Raw genomic sequence first — 22734 nt, 5'->3', positions numbered from 1 at the left:
AATCGGTAAAAAATGACTGCGACTTAGAGAAGCTTCTCCACCGCACTGTCTACGCCGTTGGCACCATAACGATCTTTGTCCTTGGAGCGACCTTGGCCATCTTGGATTCGTCGCAGGACCAATGCTCGCGGCGGAGGTCCACAGAGACTTTTTGTGGGCGGAGACATTGAACAAATTAAGCACCGTGCTCGGTAATAAGATCCAGGAGCAGTTCGCGGGCTAGAGAAGTCGGTCGGAATGACGAGGCAGAAGCGATGGAGAAAGGCGTAGTCTCAATTAGTAACATAATCAATGTGGCATCCGATGTTGACTAAACGGCGGGAACTTTCGAAATCGGGTTTGTAGTAGGAAGCACGATGTAGGGAGAAAGAACTGGAATTTTCTCCATGCTTCGTCATCGAACGCATGAATTTTTCTCCTACAGTCATCGCCGAACAGGTTATTCCAGCTCTTATACCACGTAGACTTTAAGTTAAATTTCTCTTTTTTTATTCAATTCATTTCATTTACTTTTGTATTTATATAAAAAATTACAATAGTTAGAATTAATTCTGGTCTCTCGAGTCATTTTCGAAGTTGGTGTTACGGAGGACTTCTTCCTCTGTTTTTACGGATTTGGAAGAAGTCCATTAGAGGATCTCACGCCAACAATTTCCTCGTTCACTTTCACTTACACTAGTTCATTCACTTACACTTGGTAAAGTGAACCCCCCACAGTGAATTACTTGTTGGTGTTAGGGTGGTAATGTAAAGTGCAACGGAAAACACTTTCTTGTGTTAGTACCCACAAAATGAAAAATATAGTGTAAACAAGAAAATGAGTTACTTTTTATAATATACCTAAATAGATAATTAACTTAAACAAACATAGTTACTACCCTAATAAGTAATTTAATATAGTATTAAAATATATTAATATACTAATTAGATATTTCAATAATAAATTAAGATAGATTGCAGTTTAGTTTAAAGTAATACAATAATTATGTGTAAAAATTAACTGGTGCACCAATTAATTATAAAAAGTAGATAAATAAAAATTTAAAAATAACAATAATGAATATAATTAATAAATAAATAAATAATTTTATTAATAACATAAGATTTATTTTTACATAGTATAAATTAATAATATATTTTCACAAAATTAAAAATTATTAGTTTAATTAATTATAAAAAATAAAGTAATTAAACAAAAGTACTTATCAAATGTTTACTTTAACAATATTTTAATTACCACTCTTAAATCACTAATTTAATATAGTAATAAATATAATAAATAAATATATATATTATTTTATTAAAAACATAAGATAGATTTTTACGTAATATAAATTAATAATATATTTTCACAAAAATAAAAATTATTAGTTTAATTAAAAATAAAATAATTAAACAAAAATACTTAATCAAATGCTTACTTTAATAATATTTTAATTATCACTCTTAAATTACTACTTTAATACAGTAATAAAAATAAAAAATATAGTAAATAAATAAATATATTATTTTATTAATAACATAAGATAGATTTTTACGTTGTATAAATTAATAATATATTTTTACTTATAATGAGCTGCTATGGGCCGAGAGCCAGGGTAGGAAGGAGCTGAGACACTAGGAAAAATAGATGAACCAAGATTTGTTTTTCAGAGCATCCCGAGCTCCCCCCGGCTTCCCCCGATCAAACCTCCGGCAGTTCCTGCAAATGGAAGAGATGCTGGAAAATACGGAAGAGAAGCTGTAAGAGAATCACCCAGTAGTTTATCTCACATGGTCTGGCCCCCACAATATCTAACAAATTCTGGACAATACGCAGACATGCATCATCGTCCCAGGCACACCGCAACGTCTGACAAAAACCAGGTCATTCCTACTCATTCGAGAGACACATCACGAGATGCCTGTTCAGATTTCCTGGAAAATTTAATGTAAGGACAGGACACGAGCAACCCAGAAAACGATCTGGCAAAGACAGGATACACAGAAATCATAGAAGTCTTTCAGGGCCGGGTCGTGTCCCCGATTACGAGCAACCCTGAAAAGGATAGCTTTATCACTTCTCATTTCAACTGCAAGTAACTAAAATACGAAAGCAGAGGTAGCAGAAGCTCAACAATTAATAACACATTAATGGAACCTTAAGGGTTAATTGCATGTTCAGAAGAGGACCAGAGGAGAACAGGAGAGACAAGACTCTGAACAATTATTGGTTGGGTAACAACACGAGAATCAACATCAAATAGCTGTCTCCACAACACAAATTGATTGGTGTGGTCCTCTGAACCAACTTCTCCTACCAATCCCACCATATCCTTCAATTACTCTTGGCTTCATGTCCCCATATGAACATCCATCTCCATTGTTAAACCAAAAATAGAATCACAGAACGGGACAGAACATTCATAACAAAATCCCAATAATCCATTCCTTCTTTAAAATAATCTCAATTTTCTATTGCAAGAGAAAAACCAGTAAACTTTTGGATGAACTCCATTTTTGGACTCACAAGTGACATGTTCCTTAAACCTACAGAAAAAAGAATTCAAAAAGCAAAAAAAAAAAAAAAAGAAACTACTATTTGACAACTTCGATAGCAGAAGATCTATGGGAAATTTGAAACGATTCTTACAGGAGGTGCAATGCTTTTCCGTTTCTATTACCATTCACCACCATTGATGAACAAGAACTCCACTCCCTCTGAGAGACGAAAAAAGCTCCAGGCACTGGTCATAAGTCTTGTCATACTTTGGACTCCTCTCACCGGGGCAGCATTTCTGCCACCTACTGTAGTGACACTCGAGTAAAAGCTCGTCAATCAAGCAGATTGCACCAGTTTCTACTAATCTTGGAATCAAATCAAACTCTGTCCCTTCAACATCCATCTTCATCACCACAAAATCTTTCTCCGACACTGTACTCTTCAACCAATTAGAGAAATCGAATCCTTGAATCTTATCAACCTCCGCCCCTAAATTCGTGGCTCCAGCACGCTTGATTCGACCCATTCCTCTGCCCCCCATATTCTCTTCATGACTCTGACCAGGGTCACGATTGATCTCGAAGAAAAGTGTCTCGTTCCTCAACCATGCGGCATAAGGCAAGAGATTGACGCCTTTCTTCTTGCTGTACTCTTCATGGAAGGTTTTATCAGCTTCTATGGCGTATATATCAAAGGTCCGGTTCTGTTTCGGGTATTGCTTTCTGAACCAGCTCCCAATGCTCGAGCCGTAGCTCCGAGCCCCAACATCCACATAAACATATCTTCTCCTAAAGCTGATATCTGCAAGTGATGGAAGATACTTTACATTCTTCAAATTTCTCTTAAGCGTTATCCATGGCTTCAATGGTTCCTCTGTAATCAGGGGCTCGGCGCCCTGGAGCAGCTGCCGCTTGTGCGCCGGAACTGCGCACTTATTCACTGAATCGCCGCCGGAGCCTTCCTCCGACCGGCCAAGAATAGGATATCCACTCTCTTTTCTAAGCACCAATTCACGGATCGACGGCAAGGAAGAATCAGGGCCGTCGATCTCGAAGGATTGAACCAATCCACAACAATTAAACATATTGAGAAAAGAACTCATACTGTACAGGTCTTTTGTCGAGGCCGTGTGGACGACTACAAACCCTTCGGGTTTCAATGTCCGACAAATCTCGGCCGCGAATTCATCCATCTTAACTGTCCGATCGACGACTCCACCACCAGCAAAGATGAAATCAAAGGTCTCGTTGTCAAATGGGTGATGAGAAGAGTTACCTTTGATCACCAGTGGCCGCGAGGCCTTCTTGTAAATCCCAATCGCATCTGGGACTCCGACTTCCCTCAAAGCCAGCACGTCTTGCCCCGTTGGCGTCTCGATGCAGAGAGCTTTAGATGCCGGAGAAAGAACACCCATGCCTATGAGGTCCTGGAAAACGGAGGAGTAGTACTCCACCGTCTGCCGCCATTCACGACTTGTCCACAGGTCCCGGAGGGCCGTGTCCGGCGTCACGGTCGATCCGTCGGCAGCCCGTATGAAGACCTTGGTCGAGTCTATAGCACTATTGAGGATATTAAGGCTCTCTGGCGCCGGAAAGAAGCAGAAGTCACCCACGTCGCAGGCCTCGCCCCGGAGGGTCACGACGTAAGCAAAGCGACAAACAACAATCAAAACTCCGAACAACAACACCCGAACAAGAAGATTTCTGAGCGAGCTAGGCTTAGGAGAACCTGGCTCCATGATTTCGCCAAAGAAAAAGAAAAAAAAAAGGCAATAAATTTCCTGAACCTTCTCTATTCACAAACCTCAATAAAAAAAATACGAAATTCTGAAACAGTAATCCCAATCGAAAGCGGCCGGAATCGAATCGCGCGAGGATGCAAAAAAGAAGTAAAGTCTAGCGGGAACAGAATCGAGCAGAGGTGTGATTAGCGCCGACGAGGATTCGGGGGAGATTGATCCGGAAACAGAGGAGGAGAAAGAGCGAACAAGGGTAAAAATCCATAACTCGTACGCAGAGGTACACCTTGCCGATTGTTGCTCTCACGAGAAGATCTTCGCGTCCATTTTCTTCTGCCGCAGACTTTCCCTCTGGAATGGCTTTTCGCCGAAAACAGCGGCTGTTATAGGAAGAAAAGCGCAAAAGAAGATGCGGCAAGGAACCGGATGAACCGGTGACAACGCCCGCTGCCGGAGACAGCGACGCGGTTTCGGCTCCGCTTTTTTGAGGACCTTCATTCAGAAACCATATACCGAAACTGCCCCTCTACGCCGTCCGTTACGGTGGTGCGCCTTTCGGTGATCTCGGCGGATAGTGCCAGGAGGTACGCGTCACGGGCAGGTTCTGAGGTTAATAATACAATGTGACGAAAATGACCTTCACATGCGGATAGAGTTCCTCTATTCTCCTTTACCTTCAGATATCTTGTATCTATGTGTTGTCCCTAGACATCAACAAGAGATCTCTTGAAATGTTACCTTTTATTGTGATACTCCTCTTGTAGTGGGACATAAGTGATGCCTTACAACATGAGACCTATTACGTGACAAAGGATGATATCAAAGGTTGGTGAACAAACTTCTATATTTGTCATTAACTAGACCCGATATTTCTCATTTAACTATACCTATTGTTAGTTAATTTATGCATACTCTATGAGTACCACATATGACTGTAGTGGAACGGATTTTGAAGTACCTAAAAGGCACTCTAGGTATGAGTCTTTTTTCTGCAAAAGAGATTTGATATATCTGTTGAGACTTATACTGATGCACATTGGACAAGGAATTTAGATGACAAAAGACAAGTTAGTGGATAATGTTGATTTGTTGGGGGTAACCTTGTATTATGGAAAAGTAAGAAATAGTCGATAGTGACTCATTCATGTGTGTACAAGAAGAATTTAGAGCCATGACACATGGTGTAACTAAGATCTTGTTGATAAAAATTCTACTTGTTGATTTAGGCTTTTCATTTAGTTTTACTTTGAAGCTATATAGTGATAATAAACCTACTATAAGTATTGCCAACAATCCAGTCCAACATGATCGAACAAAACACATTGAGATTGATAGACATTTTGCGCATAAAACACATATTTCAAGAGAGATTTGCATGTGTGTATTTCCTCTAAGATCCAAATTGCAAAAATCTTGACTAAAGCTCTATCTAGTGAATAGTTTTCTTTTTTATTTCTCAACTTTAAAAATAATTATTCATAAAAAAGAGGAGCCTAATTCTCCTCCTTCAATAAAAAACAAAGGGACAGAAGGACAGAGGAGCTCCCTATTGCCCTTTTTGTCCTCGAGCCTCCTCCCCTTTATTCTGTCAAAGGAGGGCGATTACTCTTTTGTGTCTGTTTGTGTGTGTGTGTATGTGTGTTTTCGTATATGGTTAGAGGGAAGAAGATTTTTCTTTTTTTTTAAAATTCATTATTCCTCGATAGCCAAAATGAATTACACTCAAAAGTTGAAAGTTGGCGGATACGAGATTCTTAGTGAAAGTTAATTCAACTTCAATACACTAACCCTAACATCTTTTCTAAAAAAGGAAGGGAATTTCCAACATCTTACTTTGCTTTAGATTGATTAGGAACACTTTTCTCAATCCAATAAAGGAATCAATTCCATGGGAATTGTAATTTTTTTTACTTTCCATGGGATAATGACAAATTGAGAGGCTTTATATTTTCCCGAGTTGGGTCATGGGTGTCTAACCGGATCATCCGGTTCTTGGCTGTACATGACGAACCAATTGATTCTTTTCCAATTATTTTGTCTTTGATATCCATCTGGTCTCCCATGCAATTATATCGGCGGGACCCGGACCGCGATGCCTTTTAACGGTTTTCTCTTCTCAAACTGCCCGAAAGCGACTAAGGGTCCAGTCTGAGAATTGACTCCTTGACTCGGGTGGGTTCTCTCCACTAAACAACCCAAAACCAAGTCTAGTTCTACTCCTTTGAATTAACTGTGAAAAATCCAAAACCCTTTCCCAGTGAATTTTTAACTCGCTGGGAAAGATTTAAAAATTAGAAAAATAATATAAGAAATTCGCTAATCGATTATTTAATGGAATAATTAGTAATTATTTACTTGTTTAATTAATTAAATACAATCTAATTATATAATTAACTAATTAATTGAAATAATTGATATGGTTAGTAGGATTAATGGAGTGGGTGCGAACAACCCGAATGACTTACTGTTTGATCGCAACTAATGCTAGTTAATTAATCGACAATTAATATGCATGTATTGATCGCATAATTACTTATTAGGTAAGAAAATAATTAATTAACTAATGATTTGTGATAATTAACCTGACTATTGGCCTATTTAATTTAATAACTAATTAATTATTTAATGGGAGAAGTGGTAATTACTTAATTATCTATTAAATTGAACACATTCTAATTATATAACTAAATAATTAAATAATTCAATTAATTTGTTTAGTAGAATTAATATGATTTCCTATTTGATTGCAGCTATTACTAGTTAATTAATTGATAATTAATATATTTACTGATTGAATAATTACTTATTAGGTATGAAAATAATCAATTACTCGATGATTTATGCTAATTTCTCAGGTAATTGACCTATTTAATGAAATAAATAATCAATAACTTAATTGAACATGTAGTAATTACTTAATTAACTAATTAATTGAACCCATTCTAATTATATAATTAACTAATTAAATTGATTCAATTAATTTTCTTAGTAGTATTAAAAAAAATTCTTCTTATTTATTTTTTAATAATTTTTTATAATTAATTACTTTATTTCCCATTCTTTTTATTTTTTGCTATTTATTTCCTCATTCTTTTTATCCTGTAGAATGAGGGGTATCCTAAATAAGTGACTAAATAGGGTTTGGTTTGTAGCATCCATGTTGACACTCCCTTATTAATTTTGATGATAACAAAACTTAATAGAAGTGACCATTTGTAAACTAAAGTATTTCAGACACTTTACCTTCAAGAGACGATGCATCTCGAAGTCTAAAGCTTGAAAACGATCAAGCCTACACAAAACCTAAAGAAACATAGAAGGACATTTCTTGAAGAAGCACCCATGAAGAAGAAGCTAATGAGAATACTAGAGTTTAAGTGTCAATGATGAATGTCTAAACTCAGTAAAAAATGTAAGTGAGTTATCCTAACTCCTTGCTTTCAAGTACAATGGTATATATGGACTTTTAGGTCATGCATGGTATATACAAATATTTAGGAACTTCATGCACATCTTCTAGAACATGTTAGAGTAATTAGATTCAATTATACTCATGCTTTAAAAGTCAATTTAGTTAAACTGACACTGAAATTATCGATCAACCTCTGCCAATGATTGATCATCCAAAAGTGTTTAGGCCAAGACTATAAAGCATGATCGATCAACCATAGTCATTTAATCGATCCTTGAGAACATGACCATATCATGCTATAATGCATGTTGATCATCCCATTTGGATTGACCGATCAATATTGTCTAGGCAAGTAAAATTTAAATGAAGACAATGCAAGTTGACTAAGTGATGGTTAAGTCACAATGCCAAGTTAAAGATTGTCAATACTCTTTTATCTTATCGACAGTACTTGTGAGTCTCACCATGAATGAGTGACACTAAGTCTAACTATACTGAACCGACAATTAATAAAATCTAATGGGAAAAAAATATTAAATGTTATTTTTTCTTGTATTTGTTTACCAAATTCATTGAGTCATAATAACCAAAATGTGACCTTTGAAGTACTTCTATTCCTATGATATATAAACTATTAGGGAGTTGCACATGGAAACTAATAGTGGAGTTAATGCAACTCTCACATGGATCATAAAACTGGAAGTAAAGAACTTCTAATGTGGTTTAAATTATGGAACCACAAGAATCGATATGTGGGTTGGCTTTGGATCCTGTGAAAATTTCCTTATCCCAAGATCAATTTTTTATATTAAATTTGTCAAAATCAAGTAAAAATACTTCCTTTGCTTTAGTTTTTTTAACAAAGAAATGACAGGGAAAATGAATTTTTTAGGAAAGAAAATACTTCCAGAGACCCTCTAAATTGAGTGGAAATTCACTAATTGTGGGTACTCGTTGGCTCAGGTAAACCCTTTCATAATCGACAAAATTAGAAGCTTAAATAGAAAGAAACCTCTTTTCTTTTCTTTTCTCTTTCTCTCTCTTGTCTTCTTTTCTTTTCTCTTTCTTTTTCTCTTTCTCTCTCTTCTCTTCTTTTCTTTTCTCTTTCTTTTTGTCTCTCATGCTCTTCTGTTCCTTTTCTTTTTTCTCTCCACTTTCTGTCTTCCAAACACAGCCTTAGAGGATAAGGCACCGATTTGTAAACTTGTCTTTGGTTAGCCAACTCAATAGAGTAAATAGAAAAAAAGAGAGAGCAGAAGAGCCCCGTCTTCCTTTGGGGAAAAACCAACCTTGCATGCCCTCACACGTCTGTATCTGAGAGATTTCTTTGGCTCAATTTCCCGATTGGCAGAGCTCTTCATTTTGTTAGGAATTTTCGTCTGGAGTACTCGACGGAAGCCATGAATCTAGGAAAGAAGGTTGTCGTCGTCTAGGACATAAAAGGGAAAGGAAACACATTTGATTTTTGTTTTTAATCCAAACGAAATTCAAAAACATACACTATTCCATCGTCTTCATCTTAGTTGAGAGTCTCGCACAAGAGATATCTTCAATGGCAAACTTGGTAGCAGAATGAGAGACGCCTCCTTTCCATGTCCGGAATATCATGTCTCTGTATTGACAGAAGAGAAAAACCACTTCGCCATTATCGACCCAGATCTCCAACTCGAGCTGCTCCAACGTTCCTGGGTCAACGAGGAGTTAACTATGGATACTTCTGGTTCTCCTGGATGGCTTTCTCCTACTACCAAAAGCAGCAAAGCTTCCAATTGAAAAAATTACAACAAATACAAACTATCCATTTAAAAAATAATTAAAAATATAAATATCTTTTAAATATAAGCGAATAAATAATAAAACTAAATTATGATTAATCATTTCATAATTTATAAACAATATTTAATTTAAAAACTGTAAATAAATATAAAAATGTAAATTAATTTTTTTTTTTTAATTTTAATGTGTTTTTAAAGTTTTTTTAGTTATTTTTTAAAGTTTAAAAACTGATTGAATATTTTTTAATTATGTAATTAGATATTTAATTAACTATTTTTTGGATTAATTAACCAAGTAACCAATTTAATGTAATAATTAATAACTTAATTGAATAATTACTAATTAATCTATTGATCGAGTGTTAACTTCCATCTTGATTTTGATGATAACAAATCTTAATTAATCTAATTTTGGAAAATTTAGCATTTCATATGCAATTCCTTCAAGAGACACACAAATCAAGGTCTATGCAAAGAATTGACAAAAGCTTCTTAAAGAACTCGAGCTTCACTACCTTGTCAAAGTCATTTTGAAGATGCACCATCAGATAGAAGAAACAAAGAATTTAAGACTAAAGTTTAGGCAATAGTAATCTTTGGAGCTTTATATTACATTGGCTATATGTTTTACCGATGCATACACATGTTTTAAACATATTAGAATCACTTATGATCATCTTTAATCATGCTTTGAAAACAAATTTAGAGATCTGACACTAGATTGATCAATCGACATCTGCCAATGATCGCTCAACCAGAAGTGCATAGACTAAAAATATAAAGTATGATTGATCAATTAGAACTTGGCCAAACTGTGCTATAAAACATGATCAATCATCGATGTCCAAACAATGTAAAAATATGAAGAATGATCAATCAACCTCATCAGAATGATGGATCATATAAAAGTTTGCCAATTAGGGACATAAAGCACAATCAATCATTGACAAGTCATTGATCAATTATACATGCAATGCACTGCCAGTTGGAAAATCGGTTGGTCTATCAGTCCTTGGACATTGATCTATCAAGTCAACTTGTCAGACCCAACGGGAGGATATTAATTGATCATACCATTGATCAATAGGCCATTTTCTAACAAAAAATATAATCGTTACTCATGATTAATCGATCAATATTTTATACTGATCGATCAGTATCATGTTAGTTTTTAAAAAAGAAAAAATAATGGGTAATTTGACTTAGGTAACTTATAAATACTCCCACCAAACGTGATTTCTAGAAGTTAATGAACTTTTATTGGCATATCTACTCATAGCAAAGCTATTACCCTTGAAAATTCTTCCTAAGCCCATTTTTGAGAGACATATATCTTTGTTTTACAAATCCAACCAATTTTTCTTAATACTTCTGTGTGCATTCATGTAGTCAAACTCCCAATCAACTTCATTGTGCATTAAAATTAGATGCTTGGATAAATCAAGGAAGAAGATTGTCTCTTCAAGTGTATAATCAGTAGAGGAAAGGAGAACTATGAAACTGCAAAGGAGATATAGTTGTCTCTAGAAGCCCTCTATGCTTAGTAGAGCAATTTGTCCCATATATACTAGTTATATGAAAAATAGTTCTAGTCTCATGAGAGGATAAGGATTAGTTACAGATTATTATAGTGACCTTCTAGGAGCTCTACAAGAGATAAATATTTTCACCCATTCACTGTAGATGAGAGAGAATTGAAAAAACAACATGGACAACTACATTAGAGCACAGTTGTTGGCCTCAGACAACAATTAGGCACCGTTTTTGAGAGACGAAATTAATAGATTTTTTTAAGTCCAGCATAAGAGAGGAGAAGAGATTTTATATGATTTCCTTACATTATACAAAAATTCACCAATGATATGGTGAGAGGAGGCGAGATTATTCAATGAAGAAAGATGAATTTGAAGTAGATTGCAATACATATGTTACATATATGAACGGGTTAAATAAATGAAGTCAATTTGCTACTACAGAAGGACAAGTGCAAATTATAACCTCAACTTCGTCCTCCAAGTACTACTGATGACTTTCTTGGGTGAGGGGTCTGCAGGGCCCTTGTCTCTCTGCCCTGATGTAAAATACAGATATCCATCCCAATACCCAACCAATGTGGTCTTAACTCGAAAAGGCATCTTTCCAATGACAGACCATTCCTGTATATATGCCACTAATAAATTGTTGCTCCAAACAGGAGAAAAATGGGGGAAACTTGAAGAAATGTTTGCAAGTTTCCGGTTCACCGGAAAGCACAAAAGAAGTGAGAGGGATTTCTTACCAGTGTATCAAATTGAAATCTAAACAGTTCTCCCACCAGAATCATCTTCTTGGTCACAGGATGCTTTTCTGTTGTACCACCGGCTATGATAAGGGAATTGTTCACAATTATCCATGCAAACTCTATATGGGAATCAGGTTTGGGCATTGGAGACAATTCCTTCCACTTCATCTCATCATCCAGCATGTATACATTACCATACACTTCCTGCAACAACGTATGGCATTAAAACAGAATGGAAAGAACGATAAGTTTAATTAGAAGATTAAAATAGACAAACTATAACATTGAAAATGACATTCAAAACTTTTCCAGTGGGCTGAAATTGCTGCTCTTACATTTGTCAAACATCGCAAAACTGTTCCTGGACCCCCCTCTGGACTCCATCAAATTAAATTTTGATGGTTACTCCCTTGGTAACAATGGGGCGGCAAGGATATGGTGGAATTATCCAAGACTCTCAAGGAACAACTACTCCTCTCTCATGCATCCCCTCTAGGTATTGACCAGTCCACAGTGAAATTTTTGGATAGTTATGGCCTCAGAATTGCGTCTAGAAGATTCAATTCCCCCTAATTGTAGAGGGGGGCTCAGGTGGAGCAAAAGGAAGGGCCCCTCGGCAGCTTCTTCAAATTATGGGTGAAATCAATTCCTCAGAGAACTCCATCCCCATTGTTTTGCTTCACACCCCGAGGTCAGAAAACATGGCTGCTGACTCTCTGGCTAAAAAGGGAGGGTACCTTTCAGAATTAGCTCTCTTTGATATCCTCCCTCCTTTATTAGTCTTGTATTTGATCTTGAATTTATGTAATTTTCTATTTGTTGTTTGGCTTTGAGGCTCCATCCCTTGAAGTGCACCCCCCCCTTTTTCTCTTTTCTTGGCAAAATTTCTCACCATTAAAAAAATGACATTCAAAAAGAAAAAAACAACATGCAGCAGGCCTCTGTGTGTATGTGTGTGTGTGTGTGTGTGAGAGAGAGAGAGAGAGAGAGAGAGAGAGAGAGAGAGAGAGAGATGAGATGAGATCAAGTATGCTAGTTGAACCTGTGACAAAGGTCATATTGGTGGTGGTTGATGTGCTGAACATCAAATAGAAGAAGACCAAAAGATCAACTGGAAAGGAAATGGCAATGAAAGACACCACTTTACCATAAATTTTTCAAATGATTAAGTAGAATGGAGGGATAATCATCTCATTAGACTTAACATACGAAGAAGAGAAAAAGACAAACAATGATGAACTACACATTAAAAGAGAGTTATAAACATGACAACGAAGTTGATATATGCTACTGAAGATTCTGAATAGATTAGGTACTATTAAGAAAGGATTTGAATGATAAATCACATATGCCAGAAGAAATGAAGCTAAATATACCTCTTTCCTTCGAGCACATTTAAAAATAGGTGATCCAGGTTTTGCCATAAAATCACCCTCTTGGCCACCAATTACATAAAGCCGATCATTAAAAACGACACAAGCCCTGTTAAAAAAATGCATATTAGAAATAACCAAGTACAGATTATATATTATCAACAATGAGAAAAAGTAAATAAAGTAACAGAGCATATTTGTCAATGAAGCTAATATTCATGCTAGACAGACTCTTCGGGAGGATGCCTATGTACCTTAACATTATTTTTGTTTTGGAAATTCATCCTTCTGAACTTTGAACCTACTGACGTAATCTTTTTTCCTTTACCAGCAGATAAGTAAACTTTTTCAGTTGAAGAGGTACGTTAGTAGAAGGTATATGTCATGTATTTGGTCTTCTATTTGAAGTTAAAAATTATTGAAGCTTAAAAAAACTCTTTTTCTTTTTGATATTCATAGAATTACCATTAAATTACTATGCATTTAATAATTGAATGCAAGGTATTTCTTGCTATTGACTTTTTCTTTTCCAGATAAGCAGTGTAAAGTGTTCAACGAAGTGTTCTACCTTTATATATCAGCAAGCATTCCCTCCATTTAGCAACTCAAAGATAAGGTTCAGTCCAATTCCAATGGGAAGTCGTAAAAAAGATTCACCACAAGTCACAAACCTTTATAGAGACCAAGTCACAAACCTGTGAGGTCCACCACGAGGAATGGGAATTTCAGATTGCCACTCTTTCTCCAAGACTTGACCATCCTTCACTGCAATACTCCAATGATCTAATCCAGGCTCATGGCGATCCTCCTTGCTCCCTCCCATAACATGTAATCTGCCTCTCCATAGCTGTGTTGCAGGTGCATATCTGCACAGTACCATGTGCCATGTGAGTGAGTACTTACAAAGTTCCATTCAACAACCTAGCCTCACCTCAGTAGTAAGGACAGTTCACACTCACACAATCGATTTGGTTGCTAGAAAATCAAGACAGTCATGTTCTCACAAAGCAAGAAAAGCAAGTGAGACTGTAGAATACAATTGCATAATATAAATACTAAAGATTATAATATAAATACTAAAGATTATGGAGTATACCTAGGGACAGGTAGTGATGGCAAGTCACTCCATTGTTTTGTCTGAGTGTCCAACACAAAGCTGCGAGATGTGGGGCCTCTACATTGTGGGCCATACTGTCCTGTCACTATGTAAATGTATCTTCCATCTGTAACCATTCCTAAATGGGAATGTGCCATTTCTTTCGGCATATCAAACCTACCACCCCATGTATTATCCGGAAAATTGTAAATATCGACATGAGAATGCACCTACAGCATGATAGGAAAAAATACTCAACAAAAAGAAAATTCAGCTAAACTCATCGAGACCAAATAGAAGCCACTCTGCTAAGAACATGAAATTTGTCTAATAAATCCAATAGCTGTAGACAGGTATCAGAAGAGTCAGAAATTGAAAGGTAGAGAAGGCTACTGACAGAACAATCTAGTTGCACGCTTTAATCTAAACTTGACGAATTGTCTTGTAATGAAAGCCCTTTATTTACAAGAACTTCCATCAAGAGGTAGCTTGTCATCATGTAGCTAAACACATACTAGAAAAGAGGAACTCTCTCTCTCTCTCTCTCTCTCTCTCTCTCTCTACCATGATCCTTCACATTTGAGCCAATGATTGACCAGGGCAATCATATGATGGAGTCAAAATTGTCAAAGGAGTACATTGTAATCACTGCATTTCATCAGTCCACTAATAGTTGAAGGAGACTCAGCACTGGTAACTAACTGGCTTGCAAAGAATTGTCCTCCTCCGTGGGAGTCAGGCATCCAATTGATGAAATCCATGAAATTTGTAATCCTTTTCAGATTGAATGGCAGCACACTGCCTGCAGCAAATAGTTCAGCAGATAAGCTTCCAAAGGATGGGGTAACCTGTCACTCTTTGGTATTTGGGGAATCCATTCATCTCCCCTCTTATGTGAGACTCAAAATCTGCCTTTTCCCTCTCTTTGTATGCTTCTTTTATTCATTTTTCAATCATGACATCCCATAAGCTCAAAAAGAAAAAGAAAAGACCAAAATAAGAACAACTTGAGATCTGTTAAAATGTTATTAGCCATTTGCTCTGATTCCTTGATCCGTAAGGGCACCCTTATCTTAGATCCTCTCTGCCCTTTTTGCAAAAATACTCCAGAAACAGCAACTCATATTCTTCTATCATGTCAATTCGCCCACTTAGTCTGGACGTCCCTTTTAAACAAAATTGGTCTCCAATACTGTGCATCCGGGAACTTAACAGACACTGTCCTCTCACTCATTAACTCAAACCTTCCAAAGCTAGGTAAAATGCTAATATCTTGTTGTGTGGGTCATATTATCCGGGCCCAGCAGGGTTCGGTGGTGTCATCCATGATGAAAAGGGTGATCTCCTCTTCTCCTATGTCACCCCCCCTCGGCATCTCAAATTCTATTACAGCAGAGCTCTTGGGTCTCTTACATGGGCTCAAAATCTTCTTTAGAAACCTTTCTGGTCCCATTTGTATTGAAAGTGACTCAAAAGTGGTCATCAACTGGTGTGCAAACCACGGCCATCCTCCATGGCGTCACTGGGATATGTTCAAAAAGCTATGTAATTTATTTTCTCCTTTAAACTGTAAGTGGAGTCACATTCCACAATCTGCTAATCACTTGGCAGATTCCCAGGCCAAGGCGGGCATCTCTCTCCAACACTTTGTTGTGGAGTCAGGCCCCCGACATTAGGTTTGTAATATTCTTCTTTGTTTTCAATATATGCACCATTTTTCAAAAAAAAAAAAAAAACTTTGTTTCTGTACAATGGCTATGGAAGTAAAAAATTATTAAACAAGGTAAAAAAGAAGAGAAAATATCTAAAACATCCCTCTATAAAATTTTAAAGTCATTCTAAGGTGTAACAAGAGAGTTATAGGAGTTTATGGGTAGAGGGGCATATATGTCATTTTGTAATCTTTTAACTTAAGTGAGTTTATAAAGAGAATTAGGGTCGAGCTCAAACCCATGGGCTGCTGCTCTCTTAACACAATGTCTTTCCAACTTCTTCTCCTTTTTTTCTCTTATTTTTTCCTCTATTTCTTCTTATTTTTTCATATTTTACATGGTATCAAAGCAATCGACTTGATGGTTGTGGGATTTTAACGAGATTCTTCTCTTTCTCAAGCCTCCAAAGTCTCCAGAGAGAGGGATTTCACAAAATCACTGTTGATTGAAGGTAAAATTACAGTCTGAAAGGCTTCTAATCGAATAATGTGTGCAGAAGTAGTTGTAGTTCCACAGGGAAGTAAGGATAAGCCAATTCAAGGTCACTCCGAGACACCTCATGGACATGGTCGGTGTGGTCAAAGACGAGATAGAGATACATTGGAATAGCCAAGATCAACAGTTGGCTTGGTGAATGGCACAATTGGCTGCATCATCCTTATCCATGGCTCAGAATGTTCCATTTGCACAGCTACCATGGTACAGTCAACTATGTCTACACAACATGGGTCTTCAATCTCCCCATGAGTCATTGACTCTGGTGCACCTATGCACATGTCAAGTACGTCCACATTATTTTCACCTCTCACCTAGTCTTCCTTATTCAAACATTTGACTCTTGTCAATGGTTCCATCTCAGCTATAAGTAGAGTTGGGACAGTTCAACCCACTCCATCTTTGTCCTTAAACTCTATTCTTTTTGTACCTACGTTTTCCTTTAAACTTATTATCTGTTAGTCAACTTACTAAGTTGTAGCAGTGTTTAGTAACTATCTATCTTACTTGAGTCTTTCAGGACCTACATACAAGGAGGAGGATTGATTCTAGGCATGATAAAGAGGGCCTCTACTACTTTTTTTTTTTTTTTATGAAGATGTAATTTTATTAAAAAGGATGAGAAAACTACAAAACTACAAAAGCGGAGGGCGCAAATCCTTTACAACGAGAGATTGCAAGAAAGCTCCCTCCTTGGCAAGCACATCTGTTACCGAATTAGCAGATCTCGGAATGTGAGACCAAATACAAGAAAAGGAAGATACAATATCCAAAATCTCCCGGAATACGTCCCAATGCCTCCATGGGGGAGAAGAATTGCGCTGGCACCAACCAATCACCACCTTGGAATCTCCTTCGATGTGAATAGGCCTCTACTACTTGAAGGTACAATACAACCATCTCAATGTCATTCAGTTTTGAAAGTTGTGGTTTCATCTTTCCAATGGCACTTGTAACTAGTACATCCCTCTCAACCAAATTACTCCATATATTTTCAGAGCCACGTTCTACTTTGTCATTTTAGTATGACTCATGTCAAATCAGGAAGCACCATAAAGCTTCCTTTGCCCCTAGTTTAAGTCGTAGCAATTGCTTACTTGACATTGTTCATTCATATGTATGGGGTCCCAATCGAGTACCCAGTTTCTTTGGCTATCGGTTTTTATGTATTTGTTTTATAGTGAAATAAAGAATTAGTTTGGTGCTTCATTTCATACTTTGCATACTAATAATGGGTTTGAATTCATTAATCACAAATTTCATACATTTTGTAGTGTCAATGGCATTTACATCCGTCCGGGTTTGAATTCATGAATCACAAATTTGATACATTTTGTATATGTCAATGACATTTGACATCAGTCTTCTTATGTCTATACTCCACAATAGAATGACGTTGTAGAACAAAAATGTTGTCAGTTGATGTTGCGCTAGCTATGCTCTTTAGATGAAGGTTCCTAAATCTTACTGAGGGGATATTGTCCTCATTGCTTTTTTTTTTTATTAATAGGATGCCTTCATTTGTGCTTGGTGTTAAGATTCCTTTACTAATTCTCAAGCCTACAAGTGACTTATTTCCTCTTTGCCCTCATGTGTTTGGATTTGTGTTATGTCCATGTACTTGGTCAATCTTCTGATAAACTACCCTTTTACTGTGTCGTTCCATAACACTTCTCTCATGACTTGATCTATACGCTCTTCCACCCCTACCAAGGTTCTATCAAAGATTTCCCCAATTTTTTTAGTTTGACTCTTCCAGGAAGCGATAGCCACCGTACTGATTGCGGAAGTAGATGTCACATAGGGTGAATTAATGAGGGCAGAATCGAAAGTTCAACAAGGGAATCTTGTGGCCATTTCGGTTTACCCTAGCAATATAGAACTTCCACAAGATTGCAAGCAATCTTGCTTGTTAGTACGTGTCTTCTGCACTACGTGCGTTTACCCTAGTTAGTGTGCGAGTTGCTTTCCTAGTAGCTAGCAAGAATCCCGCCCCCATCGACTATAGGAGTGAACTCTGTGGCTAGTCTATGCTCTTTCTTTGGACTTTGACTTCGTTCCTCAGCAAAGTGTGTTAGGTGATGCATCAGGTGAGAGAAGTTATGAAGATGCTTTGTGATAACCAGGTCGCGATATTCATTGCAAATAACCCAATGAACAAACTAAACATGTAGAAGTTGATTGTCATTTTGTTTGTGTTGTTGTAATGAGTGGAGTTGCTATCACTCCTTATGTCAAGCATGTGGATCGGCTTGGTGATTTCTTTTAAAAAGCTTTGGAAAAGAAATAATTTGAGAATATTTGTAACAAGCTGGGGCTTTTTGATATATATGCTCTAGTTTGAGGGAAAGAGTTGAAATATATGTAAAATAATATTTTGGTCATTTCTCATGCTCATATACCCCTCTTAGGATAGCTATTAGTTTATCTTCATGTTAGAACTATTTGGTTAAAAGTTTATGTCATTCTAAGGTGTAATTAAGGAGTTATAAGAGTTTATATGCAGAGAAGCATATATGTCATTTTGTAATCTTCTAACTTAAGTGAGTTTATAAAGAGAATCAAGATCGAGCTCAGATCCATCGGCTTCTTTCTTAACATAGCCTCTATCCAACTTCTCTTCTCTTTTTCTTCTTGTTTCTTCTTCTATTTCTTCTTATTTTTCATATTTCACACTTAACCATGAGAATGACTAAAATAACCTTATCAAAATATCTTAAACTAATCCTGGAATTTCCATATTTAAAAATTATATTAACTAAATTTATCACATGATCCCACCAACAGACAACGATATCTTTACCTATTTCCTTTTAATTTTTATAAAAACATTTTTATTATTTTCATGGATAGTTACATTTTATATGTAATATATGTTTAAATTAATAAAAAAAATTACTTAAAAGAGGTAAAATCATCATTATATTATATGCAATCCTGTCTTTTTTATTTATTTACTAGGATTTTTAAATGTTTAAATATTTATAACGTGATTATTAATTGGAGGTGAGGAAAATTAAATAATGGTTTTTTAATGGAAATACTATTGATAAGGTTTTTTGTATGATAAAGAGGTCAATTATGTCATTTTTAAACAGCTTTTAAAGGATTCCATTAAAGAAAGCTCATTTATTCTGTTCTACTCAGTCTAGTTAAATATCACATATCCAGAAGTACTTTGGATGTCTACAGTGTGGTAATGGAACAGAATTCATTTTAAATAGTCTTGCTTCCACAGTTGATTTTAGTTGCATGAGATGCGTAGCTGAAACCAATGACTTTATAAATGTCTAAACAAATATTGGTCACAAGAAACCTACACTGAAATCTGAATATCAAGAGTGAAATTGACAAGGAAAAAATCAATTCCGACAAGCATGAACCAGTCTTCCAAAATAAACTGCTCTTTTTTTCTTTTATGTTTTGGATGTTGATTACATACCACACTACACCAATATCCCTAGTGAGACTTGAACACAAGACCTCACCCTCTAAACCCTCCATGTAACAAATAAGCCAAAATCCCAACCTACCAAAATGAAATTGCTCTTTTACCTAAAAACACAACCAAAATTGGATCATCTATATGAAAACGACAACAGCTAAATAATCATAAGAACATTTTACACTTTTTATTTTCTTCACAAAAAAACTTATCTTAATCAAAATCACAAGAGAGAGAGAGAGAGAGAGAGAGAGAGAGAGAGAGAGAGAGAGAGAGAGAGAGAGGGTTTATCTCAATATAGTCCAGAAAAACACCATCACAAAGTTCAAATTTGAGGTAGAGCAAACTTGAAAAGGAAATTACTTGACTATTTGCAGGGCAAGTGAAGAATATAAAAAAAAAATTGAAAATTCTGCAGTTCAAGGACTCAGTATATAACAGTGAAAATTATTCCAGAGAAGAGGAAAAGATTCAGTAAAAGATTCTTACGGAATCTATGGTGCTATATCCAGCAAAAACATACAAAAGATTCTTAATCTGTATTGCTGCCCCATCGAGACGGGGTACAGGTGCAGGTGCCATCTCCTCCCAGTCTAATAGTGGGGCTGGCAAATCAGCAAAAGTAGCATTTGGTCCACCTGGAGGCACTTTCTTCTCTTTGGCATCTCCAATCTACAAAATACAGATTTGATTTACCATATCAATTTCAAGCCAAGCCATATGCCTACAGGAATAATTCACTAAGGGCAAAAACTTGTAACTTTTGTTACCAGAAACAGTAACGGGAGTCAGTTCATACTGGGAAAGCATGTATGCAAATCATAAAGAAGCTTCAAAGTAGCTTGAACAGAAAAATAAACATATATAGATAGAGATAGATACTGATAAGACAAGAAGCAGAAATTTCTGGACTTGAAGTGATCAAGAAACTGGCAAAAAGCTAAACTTGCATAAATTCTTGGTGTTCTAGGACAATGAAGTGTATTTCTGGATAAACTGCAACACTTATCAACCAAACTGGTGTACTTCCAAGTACTGAGGGTCTGATCTAATTATCAAGAGAGCCAATGCAGACAATGTACTCGGAGCAGTAAACAACACCTAAATCCATTATGCTGACAATTGTTTTTTAAGTTTAATACTTATTAACTTCTATAACTTTTTCTTTCTTAGCTATCTAATATGTGGCATGGTGACAAGCGCTACACATTTCAGGTCACTGGATTGTTTATTTTCAAAATTCTACTACCTAAACATTAACAATAGTCAGTTCAATAGGCACCTAGCAATTCACTACTACTACACGCAACTTAACATAGCAGTATTTGCCATAATACAGTTCTGATCTCAATGTCGTGCTGAAAAACTGATATAGAAGGCCCATAGTCACTCGTATTCGTTGAACCCCCGTCTCGATCTCTAGGGTAGTGTCCCATGGGTCACAATCCTAACTCAAGAAAGTCTGCAACCAACACTTCCCCACAAAAGAACGAATTATCTGGACATTGAGCATTAACATAGAAATATGACTTAGATTCTACCAACGCCAAAAGAGGATTTCGGCGTATCACCGAAACCACCGAACAACGATTTCGAAACCCAAAACCCTAACTCACCTTTTCAGTCATCGTAATAACTTGTTTAACGGATTTCTCGACCGACCAATTCGATGTGACAGATAGGTAAGAAGACGAAGAAGACGCCCAAAAGTAATCCGCAATGAGAGCTGTAGCCAGGAGCCCAATGCAGGACACAATGACCATGAATTTTAGCGACGAAAGTTTTCCAGTTGCTCTCGCCGTTCTCATCTTCTGTAAATCCCAGAGAAGAAATGCAAATAAAGTAAAAACTCTAGGTAGCCAAAGAGATTCGATGAGTCCAGTTGATGGGTTTCCCTGGTGGCATCATAGGTTGCCTCACGGTGGATTTGATTTCTTATTATTGTTTTCTTCCGAGGCCTGCATGGAGCTTCGCAGAGGAAGGGGGGCTATTTAAATAGGAGAGTTTCCAGCATTTCTACTGTCAGACCTACGATCCAAGGCAAACAAACCGAAGCTCAATCTTTCATATATGAACACAAGAGATCGCCTCTCGTCCATATTTCTCAGATTACTATTTCGTCCCCAACCGATTGTTGACTATTTAACATATATCTTGTGTCTTACTATGCGAGAATAGGCCTCATACCCGTAGTAGTAACTTATGCTCAAGAAGCGTAAAGATACAATCTTGAAGAATATAACTGCTTCTAACATGCCAAATTGAACTTTATCTAAACACCTTGAATAATACTAGGGATGGAAATGCTACACATATCTATTATGTGTCTTCAACTTCAGGAATAAAGAATAAGAGAAGACCAAGTAGAGTCACTTATCTGCTTTGATTTACTTGAGCATCTCAACCAAAGCTCATCCCATGCAGTCTTCTACATGATTGAGTAGAAAGAAAATATTTTGGAATCCTAAGATTTCTGTTCTGATACCATGTTAAACCTTAGGATTCCATTACCAATACCTTAAGAACTTTTGAGTGAAAGAAAGGAGAGTAGAGAAGGAGCGATAGAGAGTTAAAGAAAGAGATAAAGAGAGTTCAAAGGAGAAATGAGAGGAGGGAGTGTTTGAGTGGAGAAAGAGGGTGTGAAGGATTAGAGTTTCAAATGAAGCTTTAATCCTCCCCCTTAAACTTTATATAATAACTCAATTGAGAAAGATTACATAATTACCCTTTAACCTAAGGGTTGGAAGTAAAGACGGAATAAAATGAAAAATATCAAACATGTCATTCTTCTTCTTATCTTCTAATTGGTTACAACATTGAGCAGTAACAAAAAAATCCTTAGCATTCTTGCCCTAATGCCTTACTAAATTATAGGGTTTATGTCCTTTACGCCTTGAGCAGCTCCCAAATCAATTTACCCATGAT

At 36.4% G+C, this 22734-nt stretch overlaps 2 protein-coding genes across 2 annotated transcripts; both read right to left on the bottom strand.

Moving 5' to 3' along the window:
• Window positions 1–2117: 2117 nt before the first annotated feature.
• Window positions 2118–4600, bottom strand: LOC137965977 (uncharacterized). Its single transcript, XM_068812398.1, has one exon. It carries the CDS (start codon window positions 4218–4220, stop codon window positions 2667–2669), a length of 1554 nt encoding a protein of 517 aa, XP_068668499.1. The 5' UTR covers window positions 4221–4600; the 3' UTR covers window positions 2118–2666.
• Window positions 4601–11221: 6621 nt separating this feature from the next.
• Window positions 11222–21880, bottom strand: LOC137966226 (kelch repeat-containing protein At3g27220-like). The gene is made up of 7 exons (XM_068812790.1): window positions 21426–21880; window positions 20299–20481; window positions 14158–14387; window positions 13757–13927; window positions 13065–13170; window positions 11686–11892; window positions 11222–11563 (listed from the first exon to the last, which is right to left on the bottom strand). The coding sequence occupies exons 1-7, from the start codon at window positions 21615–21617 to the stop codon at window positions 11399–11401; spliced, it is 1254 nt and encodes a 417-aa protein (XP_068668891.1). The 5' UTR covers window positions 21618–21880; the 3' UTR covers window positions 11222–11398.
• Between the last annotated feature and the right edge of the window lie 854 nt (window positions 21881–22734).

This window comes from Aristolochia californica, unplaced genomic scaffold, assembly GCF_029961685.1.
Source record: "Aristolochia californica isolate CCGP_79_NKW_82.1479 unplaced genomic scaffold, dmAriCali1.0.hap1 SCAF_5, whole genome shotgun sequence".
NCBI classification, from domain to species: domain Eukaryota; kingdom Viridiplantae; phylum Streptophyta; class Magnoliopsida; order Piperales; family Aristolochiaceae; genus Aristolochia; species Aristolochia californica.
The sequence above is the reverse complement of the archived record's forward strand: the minus strand, read 5'-3'. Positions and strand labels throughout refer to the sequence as shown.